Below are 15,975 nucleotides of genomic sequence, written 5' to 3' on the forward strand. Positions count from 1 at the left end.
TTCCCAGTGCGCAAATAAAAAAGCCGGAACGATTCCAATCTCCCTACATAGAGAAGTGACGTCGCAAGAAAACGTTAATGCCTGGCTGAAACTACAAAATCTACGGAAAATGCCATAAAGGTGGGAGGTGACAGCCTCACGCAGTTATGGAAGCATTTAGACGTGAAAGTAAGAGCTGAAAGGTCTTCCCGGGACCCTTTGACACACATCCGTACCACATATTTGCCGACAAATATCTTCCTTTGCATCCATATCACCCGTTACCTTCCTCTAGCTGAACGAAATTTATTTATTTATGTCTTCAATGCTTAGTTAATAATTTTACGCAAGGAATCTACGCAAGGTGACTCGTTCAGTTCTCCGAGGACACCGCGGCTCCTTGTATTAAGCATAAAAGTAGGAAAGAACCGAGCATTCAGCTATTATTTAGAAATGTCATAATTATGCCAAAAAGGTTAGAGTTTCTCCACTATATTAAGTTTAACATGCTTCGCATTTTCCCTAAATGTAAACTCGGTGTGACGTAACGCTCCTCCCACAACACGCTGCGTTCGCATGCATATAAAAAAAGGAAGCCCTTCGACGAGTACGTTGACTAAATGGGAAGCGTGGCAGAAGATCGTTAAGCTGCAACCTCCGTGAAGTTATTGTTTCGGCCGCGCAAATCATGGTTCTCGTGAAGCGAACAGGCGGCGTCCAAGCGTCCGCCCTGTGTCAAAACACGGTCAGTTGAACTCAACGTTTACAGAAGGCACCGAATTCTTCGCTCCATATAATTTCAAGACAATGACGAGCTGGATCTCGAGCGAGAAATAGAGCATGAACGAGAACCGCACCGAAAAAGAGCTAGTGCTGAGAAATTTCAAGTGAAAAAAAAAAACACACAGCCGAGGAGAAAATTACTAAGCGCACAGCCACAGGGTTAGACGAGGTTCCTGCTAGGCTGATTAATGAAATGGATGGATGGATGGATGCAAAACTTTAATAAAGGTCCTGAGGTACGCGACTCAGCGCGCTGCGGGCCGCTCCCACGTTGGGACAGTCAGGCCATGCCCGACCGCCGCATAGGATCAAAAATTCAATTATTGAGCAAGCTCTGTCGAAAGTAGTAGGAAACAGCTTTCAACACAGGCGAATACCAGACAGTTCGCGACAAAGTAGAATGAATTTAATTTATAAAGGTAAGGTGGAAAACAGAATTCACTCATGTAGACCGTTGACCGTTACATCATAGAGGATATCAATACGCGGCAATTATATTAAAACTGCAAGCATGCGCATAACATAGCGGTATATTGGGAGAAATTCAGAATGGCTTTAGGATCGGCATGGCGTCTGGATCATAATTTATCTGTTCTCACCCAGTGTACTGTAACATGCAGAGACGAAAGCAAACCGCTACATATGGCTTTTTATTGCGATCAATTATATGGACACTGAAAGCGCATCTCTACCGTCAGCGTCGCCGTGAGGTTCCGTGTAAAGTCAAAGGGCGATAAAATCGTCTCCGCGCGCCGTATGCTATATGTGCGAGCGAAAGCTTGCGAGGGTGAGCCGGCGATTGCGGCTCAATTTCGCGCACGAAAGGGAGGAAAACGGGAAGGAAGCGCGCCGTTTGCCGTCGCGCGCAATGCTCGGGGGGTGGAGGGGGCGCTCTACGGTGCGTAGGAAGGGGGGGGGGGGCGTGTTCTACGCCGGGCCGCTGTATCTCGAAAGCCATATGCGACGGGGACATAGACCGCCGCGCGCTGTGTATTCGCGGCTTAGTTCGCGTTGATGCGAGACGCAGCACGAAGGTCAGTTCGCTCGCTGCTGCTGCCGCGTTTCCTCACTCCAGCGCTTTGACAGTTTCCGCGGCCACCGAGTAAGATAAACCTAATTTCCTTACTTCGTATAGCTGTCCAATAAATTGCTATCGCAATCGATGCTTCGCCTTTCGGGCGAAACTGCGAAGTTCTTAGACATTAAAGTAGCGTATGACAACGTATACCGCAACATTTTGTGGAATATTCTGGAAAGAGAAGACTTAGGCGACGATTGTAGACTGCTTTTGGGAGAGATTTACCTACAAGATGCGGTTTCCGTTGAATGAAAAGGGATGAGGAGCGAGGAGAAACTTGATATCAACAAGGGACTGAGGCAGGGGTGCCCTTTATCCCCACTGCTGCTTATGATGTACATGGTAAGAGTGGAAAGGGCACTAGAAGGTATCAATATCAGGTTTAATCTCTCATACCAACAGGCGGGCACGACAATAGAGCAGCAACTGCTATGTTTGTTTTATGAGGACGACATTGTGTTGCTAGCTAACAAGCAAAGTGATTTGCAACGTCTGGCTAATACCTGTGGACATGAAGGTGAGAATTTAGGACTTAAATTTTGTGTTAAAAGTCACGTTTATGCTATTCAATGAAAAAAGTGAAGAGACAGAGTCAATACAGGGCGAGGAAATACCTCGGGAAAAAGAATACAAATATTTTAGTTTCTGGATCAACGATGGCAAAAGATCATAAAAACATTTAAAAAAATCAATAAAAGCAAAGGCGGAGAGAAGTGCGGCCGTAATGAAACACGGAGGGCTTTGGGGATACAATATGTACGAGGTGCTCTGGGTTATGTGGAAATGTGTAATGTTTCCAGGAATTGCATTTGGAAATGCTGTTGTTGTTTGCTTGAAGTCAGAGGTACAATCAGGACCCGATGGCAACCAAAGGTCAATGGGACACCTAGCGTTGGGCACCCACGGGAAGTCTACAAATGAAGCCGCACAGGGTGACATAGGCTGGACAAGCTTTGAAGTGAGGGGAGCTTAGAGTAAAATTGATTTCGAAGAAAGACTGAGGAATATGAAAGAAAATAAATTCGAGAGAGTGTTCGAGCGTTTGTACAGGAAAAATGTTGATTCACAGAGGATTAAAAGAACTACAAAGCTTACCAGCGAGTATGCAACCTGTATATTAAGCCACATGGCAACAAAGAACGTCAAACGCAAAGTCAGACAGGCTGAGACAACCTCCTGGGTGGCGGCAATGGAAAAGAAACAGATTATGAGTAACTAGTTATAAGGTAAAAACAAAATCAGGTAGGTAACAATCTATGATAACTCAAAGGGAAGACTTTACTTTTCGAAGCGAGATCAGGAAGCCTTATAACTCGTAGTTATAAGGGGAGGTACACCAAGTAAGAAGCATGTGCTTGCTGCGGTAAAGCTAGGGAAACGATGGAATATATTTTATTAGAATGTGAAGGTATCTACTCAGCTGTAGGTTAGGCTCAATTGGCCCCCTTGAAACTCTTGGGTTCAGGGATAGCAGGGAGAAAGTAAGCATGCCTGCAATACAGATTAGTAAAAGGCGATTGTAATGTCTGGTGGAAGAAAAGTAGGGAAATCACAAACTATGGAGGCGTACAAGAGCAATGTCCCAATAATGGTTCAGAAAGGTTGATGTTGATGTTGGGAATGTTAAGCCTGTTAAAAAAAGATACGATGTGTAAGACATTACGCAAAATAGAAAATTGGTGGCGCAACACACCGCCCCGTTGCAAAGAGGATACTCACAACATCCATCCGCCCATCCATCTCCGATATACCGTATAACGTAATAGTTTTCGATAGGGCTAAAGCTCTCTATTTCTCCGGGCGAACATGCGATTATACATGTGAATAGGTGATTGGAGTGTGACACACAAGTTGCTGCAGACACTATGACACCAAGCAATACGAAAAAATAAATATAACTTGCTATAAGTAAATTTTTGCGTGTTCACAGATCTCAGAGGTGCATATGGCACACAAGATGATTCATACAAGAGGGGCTGCGCACGTTGTAGAACTTGATATCGCAATTGTAATATTAAGAGGAAGTAACGTTGCAAAAATATCTCTTTGCTGTAAAAACCATTGGTTTCTCGATCATTCCAAGTGATCTGATCTACCTTTATCTTCTTATCACGCAGGTTGGAGTGAACAGTCGGCAAGTTATGCGGTGTGGTTGCATCACGGTGGTGGCTTTTTCCTTCTGCCTAGTCGTCGCCACGGCGCAGCCAATGGCTGCCGGCATGGGACCGCTTAAGTCGGAACCGCCTGGTAGCTTGGGAACAAAGCCAAAGCCAGCTGGCACTGAGATACACTGCACCTTCAGAGTGAGCGTCTTACGTTGTTAGTACGTTTAATTCTCAGTAAGCTCACCCGGTGAAGCCAGGTGCGATCGGTAACTGACCTGCGCGAAACATATCTGTTTGCGTATCTTTAACCACGCAATAACTTATTATGCTTGAAGGCAGGCTTCAAAAAAAAATGTTATTACGATTTTTCCTTCGTTGTCATTTCGTCGTCGCTGTGCCGTCGTCATCTACATTTTCTCATCCTGCTGCCACCTCCATCATCGACATGCCGTCATCTTCGTACTCTTTGTGCCACTGTAGCAGATGCCACGCCAGCTGTCAAATGACTTTGCATTGGGCGCTATTTGACATCCTAGCAAATTTACACTACCAAGCTCTCGCTTGCCTGACTTATACAACAATCCTCGACGACTTCAGCCCAATGTTTGCTTCTTTATTTTGTGCGGTTCGTCTTGATTTGTTTGTCCTGTCACCGTGTCGTGGCGTTCCTATTGCAATTTTAGCAAATGATAAATCAGTACGAAAGTGGGCGCTTCCCCGTGCACCTTCTATGTCCCGTCTTTAATTGCGCTGTTTTTCTTCTTGCTCACAAGATGTCTGCACTTGTTCTTCAAACGACACTCATAATGTCAGGTTCTTCGCAAACTCCTCCACTCGCACATTATTAACTCATTTATTCGTGCTTAACAACGCGAGTGTGCGAGTGCTCTCTCGGTCGCAGGAGCTGCGAGCATTGCTGCGCTTAACGTCGCGTGTACAGACGCGGCCACTGCTACCGGGAACACAGTAGCTTGTGGTATCGCTCCGCAGAGCGCCGCCACCGGCGCCTCATGAAGTCTTGGCAGATGACTCACCATAGCAGACGACTTGCCGGGCTTTTCACCAATCACTTTGATTGCGCCTGGGCCACAAGAATTCATGAAGCGCCGGTGGTGGAGCTCTCCACCGAGCGCTGCGATGACTACCGTGTTCTCGCTAGCAGTGACCGCAACTGTACGTGCATCAGTTTCTAAAGGTTACGCACGTTCAAGAAGAATGAAACTTTGTTGTCTGACGACTATGGTCCGAGTCGTCCGCGCTGGTAGATGTGGCGCACAGTGTTGGCGAATTGGCGATGGGTGCCATCGTTCACTGGATGTGGCGCACCAGGACCAGCCACAGAGTCTGCCGCAGATCTTCGCGCGGTGGGGCCCAGCTCAAAGATGTCACAGGTTAAGTCAGCGTCGGTCGAGAACTAGGGGAGCGACTGCGACCCCTCTTTTCTTCTAAACCCAGTGTCATTGAAACCTCCGAAATTTGGACTCGTTTATAAAAGAGGTGGCCAGTGTCTAACTGCCAAGTTTCTGAAAGCTCCCTTGGGAGTGAATGTAAGGATGCAGTACCGGTACGACAACCGCAGAATTTTGCTTGAACTACGGCGTTTCTTTCTAGGGAACCCTCTTTGTCATTGTGCTAGTCTGGTGGGTGACAGGCTTTTTTATTTATTTATTTCACCTGCTCACAAATGTCCATGCTTCGTTCACTGCTTCAATTAATTGTTTTTCACTTCTTGACAACTTCTCGTTTCCCACGGCAGCTGTGTCCAAAGGCCAAGTCTGATGTGATCAACATCCACTTCGTGCCACATTCCCACATGGACATCGCCTCTCACAGGACCTTCGAAGCCAACTTGAGAAGTGAGCGCACCCGAAATTAGACAGGTTTAGCCCAGTCGTTGAAGCGTAAGTGTATCCCGGAGCAGCGGCGGAGGTGGCGACACGTAATACTTGAAGTGCATATAAATCTAGGTTCAGGCACATTTTTGTGTCTCAATTCCATCGAGATTCAGCAATTAGCTAATGACTTCCACACGAACCCAGCCTATCAGGCTTGATCAAAGATTTTTATTGTCCAGGTCATTTTAAGAAGTGGAAGACACCGCAAACAACCCATACTGGCAACGTTGTCGGCTAGCCGAAAGTGCTGTCCAATATACGTAGCGGTGTCGGGGAGCTTCGCTGTTGCATACGGTTCTTCCCAATAACTACCTGATGTCTCGCGCCATTCGTTAGTTTTTCTTTATTCGCGCCACGCGGGCAAGGCAATGAGTCTTCCTGTGCCATTCCAGAGGTGACGTCCATCCTGAACTCGGTGAGCGGCGAGCTGCTGAAGAACAAGAAGCGCATGTTCAGCGTGACCGAGGTGGCCTTCCTCAAGAAGTGGTACGAGTCCAGCAGCGAGGTGTTCAGGATCATCTTTAGGAAATTCATCGCAGAAGGTATGCGCCACCCGCAGTCCTCGGGAAAATGGCACGCCGATGGCATTCACGTCCACTGCACACTGACACAATCAATTACTGTAGTTCCAGCGCTGCAGTAGCAACACATGGTAAGCGTGCACTAGGCGGACGCCGCATTGGTCTAGACCCAACCTGGTGATTAAATGTGTTTAAAACGCAATCCAATCGTTTCACCAATGGATGGATGGATGGAAGAACTTTATTGAAGTCCATTAGGTCGCGCTAGTTTCCTAGCCCGAATTCAGCGGGCCGCTCCCACGTTGGGACCGAAATGCCTAGCATTTCGGCAGGTTCGCGGGCCCGTTGGACTGTCCATAGCTGTTCTGCTAACGTGAGACCGCGTAGAGCTGCGTCCCACCGCTCTTCAGTGTTGTCTATGTCGCTGTGTAGCACGGAGCAACGCCAGAGCACGTGACTAAGATCTATGGTGTCGTTACATTTATCGCATGTTGTAGGAGTAGAGAATTCCGGATAGATCTTGCTACATCAATTACTTCTTTTCAGTATACTTGAAACCAGACACCTCGGTCAAGCTTACCGCTTCCAACTTTATCGCTAGACGGACGCTCTGACGTTCGCGAGACTTGGGACCCTTGATACGCACAAACGCTCAAGCGCTGTTTTGTGGGGTGTAGGTGTGCGTAAGAAGTACGTAAGAATATGGTGCCTCGATGCGTGCGCTCTCGAGGCATCCTACGTAATACCAATTCCCCTGGATCTTTATATAAGACAGCAATGTGGTACCATACGAGGCCCTAGCGTTGCGCAGAGACCAGAGGCCGCCCAGATGCCCAGATTCAGTGAGCAAGGCAATAATAAATGCTACCGAAACAGATATCGCGCCAGGTTGTCACTCTGCAAAGAGTATACTTGACAGAAGCGCCGTCCATTTAGGAAAAAATGGGGGCGATCCGAGACGCCGTCTTGGTTCCCATCGAATCGAGGTTCACGCAGCGATGGCCTTGTCGCCGCAGGCCGTGTGGAGTTGGTGAACGGCGGCATGGTGATGAACGACGAGGCGACCACGCACTACTCGGACATTGTGGACCAGATGACGCTGGGCATGCGCTGGATCAACGCCACGTTCGGCGCATGCGCGCTTCCGCGCGCCGTCTGGCAGCTGGACCCTTACGGCCATTCGAGGGAGCAGGCAGCTCTCTTCGCACAAGTGAGACACTTCGACCACGCTTTTACGCGTGGCACTGAAGGGTGCCATCTCTTCGTTGTGATCGCCATGCACAGGTCTCAAAAATGGTTACTACGTACACAACATAGGTCACGATGTACGCGCAAGAAATCACCCGTTACGCAATAGTTGAAAAAAGAAACACACGCCACGCATTAGGCGGTGATCTTTTACGCAATATATAACACCCCTCATCACTTATGACAGACACTTTCGAGAGAAAAAAAAATATTACCACCCTGTTCGCTATTCAAGTAATCTTTATGCAACAAGAACTTGGAAAATCCTTTCCACGCTGATCCGTTTGACCGGTTGTAACGTCGCTGAACACCGATAATCATGATGCTAACAGTCCGTTGCTGCAACACACTTCTCTACATTACGTCAGCCCGTGTAATCAGTGTTAATTATTCCCTACTGTAAGTGTACAGTTTATTTTCTTTTTGAGCTGCACCAATTTTTAAAAATTTCCTGTGGCAGATAGCACAGTTCCAACCCTTCAGATAAATTACCTGACGATGCGATCATTACTTCTAAGAGAAATCGAAATGCTTATTTGAATAAGCAACATAATTACGCTCATTCATTAACTTTTTAATTGCTAACTTTAGGCCCAAGTTTCAATCGACGAATTGTAGCTCGTGAGTTTGCAAGGTATACTGACGTGGAACGAAATTCTGAGGATGGCACTGGTTTGAGATGTGCGCCGTCAAAGTTGCGGTAAAAATATGCTGTTGTTGCACTTACCTAAAAAGAAAACGCTGTTTTATGCAGCGAAAGCACAAAAGTAACTGGAGTACCCCAATGCATTTCGTCGGACACTTTGAAAGTTATTATATCGATTAGGCGTTTCGATTTCTCGTAGAAGTAATGGGCGTCTCATCGATTAGTTTAGATCGAAGGTCAGAACTGTGCTAACTGCCACAGGCAATTTTTAAAAATTTAGTGAAGCTAAAAAACAAGCATGTATATTACTCGCTGAACATTCCCTATTCGTTGGGCTTTCCTGGGCGTTGAATGGCACCCGACAGTTGTGGGGGCTGAGCGTCGGGCGACCTCCGCGCAGATGGGCTTCGACGGCCTCTTCCTGGGCAGAGTGCACCACCTGGAGCGGCGCTGGAGGGGAAACCTGGACGCGCTGGAGTTCGTGTGGCACGCCGACGAAAAGCTCGGTGGGTGGGTGCGGTGGCACCGCATGTGCTCCCTTTTTATGTGTGCGAACGCACGGGACAGTAGGTAGGTGTAGGGAGCCTATACACGTAGGCTCCCTAGGCAGCTGGCAGACGTAGCACCCTCTACCGTACTCAAGTAAAACTCTTGCTTGGGCTAGTTGGTTCATGCTTGAATGAGTAAAGGCAAGGCGCGGAAGACCAGGACGGAAGAAGGACCTGTCGTTTGTGTCCTTCTTCCGTCCTGGTCTTTTGCGCCTTGCCTTTACTCATTCTACCGTACTCGCTTGCCGCGAAGGCGAAAGGGCGAGATCAACCGGATTCCGTATGAAACACAGTGCCCATAGGCTATACGGACGGTGAATAATAATTGTTGGCAGTATCCTTCGTCCTCCGTCCGGGTAGTCTCTGCGCGATGTACGCGCATGTGTCTAGCCTGGCAGCATGCGATGGAGTAGTCCGGATTCGCTCGAAGTGTCGTAGTGTGACGATGGCTGCACCATCTGTACGCGCAGTCGACGAAATACGCGTCTCGAAGACGCACGAAATGCTTACGGTGTCCTTATCCAACGTGTGACGACGATTACCGTCACAGCCTTTTCGTTAAAGGGATTCCTTAAAGTCTATATCAAGATAATGTCATTTCCGAGCAATCTGCAATCACAATTGTGCTTGCACAGGTCAACATCATCCCATGTCCTGACAAACCAATTTCCCAGCCAACGCGGGTATACGCTCAGTGAGGAGGAGGAGGAGAGTGGCCGCTTAGATGCAATCGCACCTCGCAAGCTCTGCCACCGAAAAATTCTATAGCTCTCGCACTGGTATGCGAGGAAAGTTATTTCGGCGACAGTCATACGTGAAACGGTAACTTATATCGAAGAACATTTGGGGAGCCTATATGTGAATTAACGGCTTTCACTTTCACGGCTGAAGTGTGTGCCCCGAAGTTATACGCTTTGAGTTAATCGGTGAATCTTGGTTGACCGATTAACTAAGAACAATGCGTGTGACTCAGGCAGTGAAGTCGACGACAGCGAGTAATGTGTTTTCCAAAGAACGTCGCGTTTTTCTGTGCGCTGCGCGGTCCTGCAAAATTGGTATCGGATTTGCTGAAGTAGTACGCGTCACAAGGATTTCGACTAAACTGCGTCCGGTTACCAAGACGAAAGCATTTGTCGCCATGTGGGGAAAGTTTCACGAGCACCGTGAACTTTCTCTCACTGAAATTGGAAGAACTTCAGCCTACATTGCGTAATGTTTAGCTTCAAAACGTGTTATGTTTTTTGAAGGAATATTTTCGCGCTGGACTATTCCTTCTTTGCCCAAAGTTGATGGGAAACGGGCTGTTACGGTGAGGTACCTAGGTGATATGAAAGCTTACTTGTATGGTGTTGTATTCATTATCGCGGTACTTTCACAAGTATGGTATAGAAATTCGGTCGCCGACATAACTTTGTTGATCGGCACCTTCAAAACATTGCTCCGGGCATGGTCATATGCCTTACTTGCCACTGGCTTTCCAACTACTTTCAGAGTGGGAGATCTTCACCTCCATTCTGCCCCACCGTTACTCTCCCCCCGGCGTGGTGAACTTCAGAGAATTCTTTCTCACGGTGAGATCTCAAAGCCCTCTGGCCGATGCCGTCGTTGCCTCGCTTTACAAACCTTGCACGTTATCTCCGCATCCAGTTTTATGTTAGAGGCACGCACGCTCCTATTCTCGAACGGTCCTCCACTCGAATCTCTTCCTCCATTTTACCGAGTTGAGCGCAACGCCACCCCTTAGGCTGAAGAAGGCACTGCGGTTCTCAACAATTGTCGCCTAGTGTCGACGAAGCGCAGCGACCCCTTGTGTCGAAGGGGGGCGTTGCCATCCGCTATGTGGAGCCGAGTTGGAGTGAGTGGAAGAACGTTCTAGAACACGGATGGCAGAGAGAGAGGGAACAAATATCTATTGCGTAATGTACCACATCTTGAACCTTTGGCTCAGATAAGAGTCCCGCGCTTTCAGTATCAGTTTTCCCGCAAGGCCTAGCTTCATGAGGAGGGGGTGGGTTGCAAAGCAGAATCCTGAGATTTAAGGCCGCAAGATAAAGATTTGCAATGTGAAAATCAGATAAAATCATGACAAAGCGGTTTTTAAAAGTCGGCCGCGACTTTCTGCTAAGTGTCAGAAGGCCACAGCCATGCATTGATAAGGCGCTCTAACGGGCGCACCTAGATTTGCCAAAACTTCCTAATTTATTTATAAAATGCAATAATAAATCTTATTATCGGTTTCCCATTCCTAGAACTTCATAGAACCGCTTTTCTCAACTAACAGTGGCCTATCAAGGTAAAAGCTAATTTTGCACAGAAGTCAAACAGATAAAGAGCGGAGAGTTGCAACTGCCTGTCTACTTTTTTTTTGCACTCATGTTCTTTTCCTTTGTTTCTTTCCCCTTTTTGTTTTGCATAATCCACTAAAGTCATAGCTGTAGAGTTGACGAACACTCAAATATAAATGTGAATTAAGCGTTAGTTTTTGCTACAAGGGTGACCATGGCGCTGACGCCACTCAAATTTTCGTTGTGTCGAGCCGTGTGAAACTAAAAGCCTAAAACGACATTTACACAACTACTGACCCACAAGAACGTTCACGTATAAAAAAGAAAGGTATCGGTTCATCCTGTTGGAGTGCGTCCGACAGACTGAAATTGAGTGGACGCTGTCAAGATAAAGCTGCCCGCCTAATTCTCGGCTAGAAAATACTTTCTGGCGTTACAATTTCCTGAAAAAAAAAAACAGTAATTATTATATCTGAACAAATCCACCGATTTCTTGAGCAGTCATAATTATCTTTAGCGTATCTTTTGTTTATCAATATATTCTTTCTCTGCATGATAACGTGATGAAAAAATAGTACATGCTACTTGCACTTACTGGCTGATTTAGGCTGTGAAATAGTGGTGAAGAGAGCTCGAGGAGCTTAAAATAACGCAACAAGATTTCTTAGTTTGGTTTCCTTTTCTTTCCGTTCTTGTTTTTTCAGGAAGAAAATAAAGTCAATGTCGCGCAGGGCTTCATAGACGCCATAGAAACCGTAAGTAGTGCTCTAACGAAGTTGCAACGACTTGCGGTGCAATGAACATCACGTTTTTATTGCACAATTATCATAAGTATGTTTTTGCATCAACTAAAAAGTATCTTTTGATTAACTGCGCACGATCGTACTGGTTTGGTGGAGGCACACTAACAAATTTCAGTAGTAACAAGGACGTCATTGCAAAAGAGGAGGATAACAAGTTCGTATTCAGGGTAGATGGCAGCAGCACAACATATACGACGAAAAAAGGAGCCCTGACAAACACTATCATCAGCGCTTGTTTGCGCTACAGCGTCATGATAGCAGATTTGCAAACGACACCAATATTGAACTGACAAAGTGAGAACAGGTTGATCAATCAATCAATGAATCAAACAATAATAAATCAATTAATGAATCAAATAATCAATCAATCGGTCAGTCGGTCAGTTAGTCAGTGTCAGTCTATGAATGACTGAATGAATCAATGAATGAATCAATCAACCAAAGTTGACTTTCCTACTGACAAAGGAGGGGCTGGGATCAAAAACCGAGCTTCGTCTTCGGCGAGGTAACGACTGCTTGTTACGTCCTTGTTATCGTAATTATCACCCAGAAGCTGGGGTAGCCTGCACGGTGATCAGCCAGGCTAAGATTTCCGGCATATCATTAAAGCTTGTATCTCTCTCTTTGTTACACGGCAATGTTGCAGCATGGACACATTGCCCACTTCTTAAACAAATCACAAGAAATCACGCATTATAAATAAGAAAAACTGGCAAAAGGTGTAATATTCATTATAAAGAAAATAATTCAAATGAAAAAAATATGCATTACGTGAAATATTCACAGTGCCGCACATGGTTCCACGCAGTGAAAGTTTGCTGTTGCAGAATAACATGATTAGTGATGTGCCGCAATGAAAATGGTCAAAATATTATTTCGAGAGATAATTTATTAGAGTGGGTACAGGGTGACGCAAGGACTGTTTGCTGTAATACGCCTTGGGAGTGGGGACATTCCACGGCTCTTTAAACCTAGCCATCCTGTTCCGTATTCTCTTGCAGATTAGCCAAAGAAACACTGGTGTCATCGTTACGTAAAGTAGATTTGTACTATATAGTAAGCTTGTAATAAAAGAAAGGAAACACTGGAGGCATGATAGGAGAGGCAAAGCGGTCAACCTGAGGTCCTTTAGTTAGTTACTATGCGCTGTCCAGAGCAGGTAGGACAGATCAGTATGACGAATGTTCTCAGTTTTTTTTTTTTGTCAGCAATGAACGTATGCGAGCTGGCTCGGTTTTATACATTGGTTTAAATATGAAAGAAAAAATTGTCATCCACCCAAATGCAACACAAAGCTACAAAAGAAGCTCATACGGGTTTCTCAAAATAAAGCTTCGCAGTAGAGGAAAAGTTCGTCCTGGTCCGGGATGATCCGGGAAACTTTCCCTCAATTGCGAAACTTTCTTTCTGAGGAACCCGTATGAGTTCCCTATAGCTTCGTGCTGCATTCGCGTGGATGACAATTTTACCTTTCACGACAGTTCTTCCACCTTGCTGGATTCCGCAGAACTGGTTTGCCTGTTTCAGTTATGCTATCGTCGACAAAGGAAACCGCCACCTGAACTTGAAACTGAAAGTTGTTCTCATGCACTGCAGGTTGACTTCAAGTAGTTATCGTTTTCTCCTCTAATATTTGTTGCAAAAAAAAAAAAAGCGTTGGCAACGTCACTTCCATGTTCGCAGCCATTTGGCGCTACCCAGCTTCGATTCCTTCGTGTGGCTGTCAGTGCTGTAGCGCCCGAGTTCACACGTGGTACACCACGTGTTAACATGCGGCATATATGAACTCCGGTGCTGCTTACTGTTCTACAGCAATATGGACGTTACAGTTATGTATTTCAATTAGGAATATATTTATTTTTTTAAGCTGTGAAAAACTGACAGCACTGCATATGAATTATCAGTCTTTAATATGCTCGGCATTGCCAGTCTAAACATTATTTGACTGGTTTCTAATTGCAATTTGAGATATGCAGAATCACGTTATTTCTTCTGTTTATGTATTGCTGTCCGCTTTGATGCACAATGTTTCCTTTTTTATGGTTGTTGCAGCCCGAATTTATTGATGCCAATATTCGCTTATAATTACTACTTTGTCGCACCATGTACACTTGCATTGTTATGTATTACCCTGACGTTGCTATGCAAGGTCTTCTGGGCCGCGTCAAGCTACAGCTTTTAACCCAAAAAAAGTTGATTTGATTTGAATCCCCGAAGAGGTCGACGTACTTTTTTCTTTACAGGCACCACAACCTCTTGATTCTCCGAACGATGAGTTCCAAGATGACCCGAGCAAGGTAATTAAGCCATCGCATCCTCATGATCATCATCATGCACGTCTAGCTCAATGCGGGGCAATGCGTATCCCCTCTATGCCTTACGCAGTGTTACTGTGCTCGTGCAACTTGAGCAATGCAACTTATTTCATCAAGACATATCATACCAAACTAGCTCTCGTCGAAACACTTGTAAAGATATTTCAACAAAGCGAACAAAAACGCAGATCCTGCACGCATTTGAGAAGAATGTACAAAAGGGAGTCGGAGAACACGCACACAGAATGCCGTACAGGCGATGCGGGTCGTCTAATAAATAAATAAATAAATAAATAAATAAATAAATAAATAAATAAATAAATAAATAAATAACTGAGACATGTACAGTTCCGCAGACGAGCGAGCAAGCTCAACAACACCAAAGCAAACATACTTACGTGACTATACATGACTAAACATAAAACGCAAGCGCGCATAATATGCGCATGACGCGTTGAAATAAGAGAAATATGACCGTTCGCTTGACCCGATGATTTAGCGCATACAAAGACACGGACTCCTCCCTTTTCGAAGGAGATTTACTACGCTCGTACAATTACAGAAGGGTGACAAACTGGAGTCCACGTCGGGCGAGAGGTGTCAACCAGGCTCCACGGACTGCGAGCCGACGACGTATCCGGCCGCCACGTCGCGCTACGGAGGAGAGCAGGAAAGACAGCAGACGTCCGCTGCCAGGCAGGCTCCGGATATGCCTCCCGTTCAGGCAAGATTCTATAGCGGGAGCTCCACGCGGCTTGCGCCGTTTTGTCATTTAATCGCCCAAGCGAACATAGCGTGAGACGTCGGTTACGTTCATTTGCTTATATACTCTTTGCTGCCAGCGAAAGTTTAAGAAATATGCGCGCATTCATAGTGTGCGGCATGCTATGCGGTGGCGTGTCGCGTATTAGAGTTTTAGCGTGTCCGATATGCCGGTATACGCGAGGGCGTTTGCGTCATACCGGATTCATCATCATCATCATCATCATCATCATCATCATCATCATCATCATCATCATCATCATCCCTATTATTATTATTATTATTATTATTATTATTATTATTATTATTATTATTATTATTATTATTACTATTTTGAAAGTAGGATAGCGAATTATTTATGAGAACGCGTGCTGTCTAACACAAAAAGGTACATTCATATTCAACATAGATGCAGACAATGCTTTTCACAATACGTACAGTGCGCGTCTCTTCAAAAAAAAATGCTTATATTATTCTGTGCACTAAAATGATACGTGGGGCCTCTTTATGATACCACTAAGTGCCACGTACTTCCATAGGGATATATTTTCTCACTTTTCATTTCCATCTTGCCGTGGCTGGACGAAGAAGCTGCCTGCCTGTCTTCCTGCTCGCTCGCTGCGGCTTCTGTCACTTGGCCAGGTTTTGGGTGATATTAGGCTTTACTAATCCTATTTATTGAGCTCTCACTAATTCTAACGCCACCTTCATCCTAGGCTGATGTCCATAAACTCCCCAGGCAGGGGTTTTTCCCCATGGGCGGCCTCTATTCCAACGGGTGAATTACCTCTAGATTTGTTCATCCGCAGTGGTGTGAGCAACATCCCGGTGGCTCTGGTTCCTTCAAATGGAGGCTTTATACGTCTGACCAACCCCCATGCGATCCAGAAATCTCTGCAAGCTGCTACCTCTTCATACCAGACCATCACGGAAGTGAGGCAGTTCGGCCGCGGAGGTATCGTGTGTCGATCGCCAGACCAGTCCTGTGTCGCGGATTTGCTAAAGTG

The 15,975-nt window shown here is 45.9% G+C and overlaps 1 protein-coding gene across 1 annotated transcript; it reads left to right on the plus strand.

Annotated features, from left to right (window-relative positions):
- Positions 1–667: 667 nt before the first annotated feature.
- On the plus strand, positions 668–15,750 carry LOC126526005 (uncharacterized). The gene is made up of 11 exons (XM_055067952.1): positions 668–724; positions 3,958–4,143; positions 5,702–5,801; positions 6,233–6,382; positions 7,378–7,686; positions 8,621–8,761; positions 10,295–10,374; positions 11,793–11,843; positions 14,135–14,188; positions 14,769–14,930; positions 15,685–15,750. Exons 1-11 carry the CDS (start codon positions 668–670, stop codon positions 15,748–15,750), a joined length of 1,356 nt encoding a protein of 451 aa, XP_054923927.1.
- Positions 15,751–15,975: the final 225 nt, after the last annotated feature.

The sequence above is a fragment of the Dermacentor andersoni genome, chromosome 8 (assembly GCF_023375885.2).
Source record: "Dermacentor andersoni chromosome 8, qqDerAnde1_hic_scaffold, whole genome shotgun sequence".
NCBI classification, from domain to species: domain Eukaryota; kingdom Metazoa; phylum Arthropoda; class Arachnida; order Ixodida; family Ixodidae; genus Dermacentor; species Dermacentor andersoni.

What these genes read in the sequence shown, in the direction of transcription:
- LOC126526005 (XM_055067952.1), top strand. Translation starts at nt 668, where the DNA reads ATGGTTCTCGTGAAGCGAACAGGCGGCGTCCAAGCGTCCGCCCTGTGT. An exon ending in TAGGAAATTCATCGCAGAAG is followed by an intron (nt 6,383 to 7,377) that starts GTATGCGCCACC and finishes TTGTCGCCGCAG; the next exon opens with GCCGTGTGGAGTTGGTGAAC. An exon ending in TCATAGACGCCATAGAAACC is followed by an intron (nt 11,844 to 14,134) that starts GTAAGTAGTGCT and finishes TTTTCTTTACAG; the next exon opens with GCACCACAACCTCTTGATTC.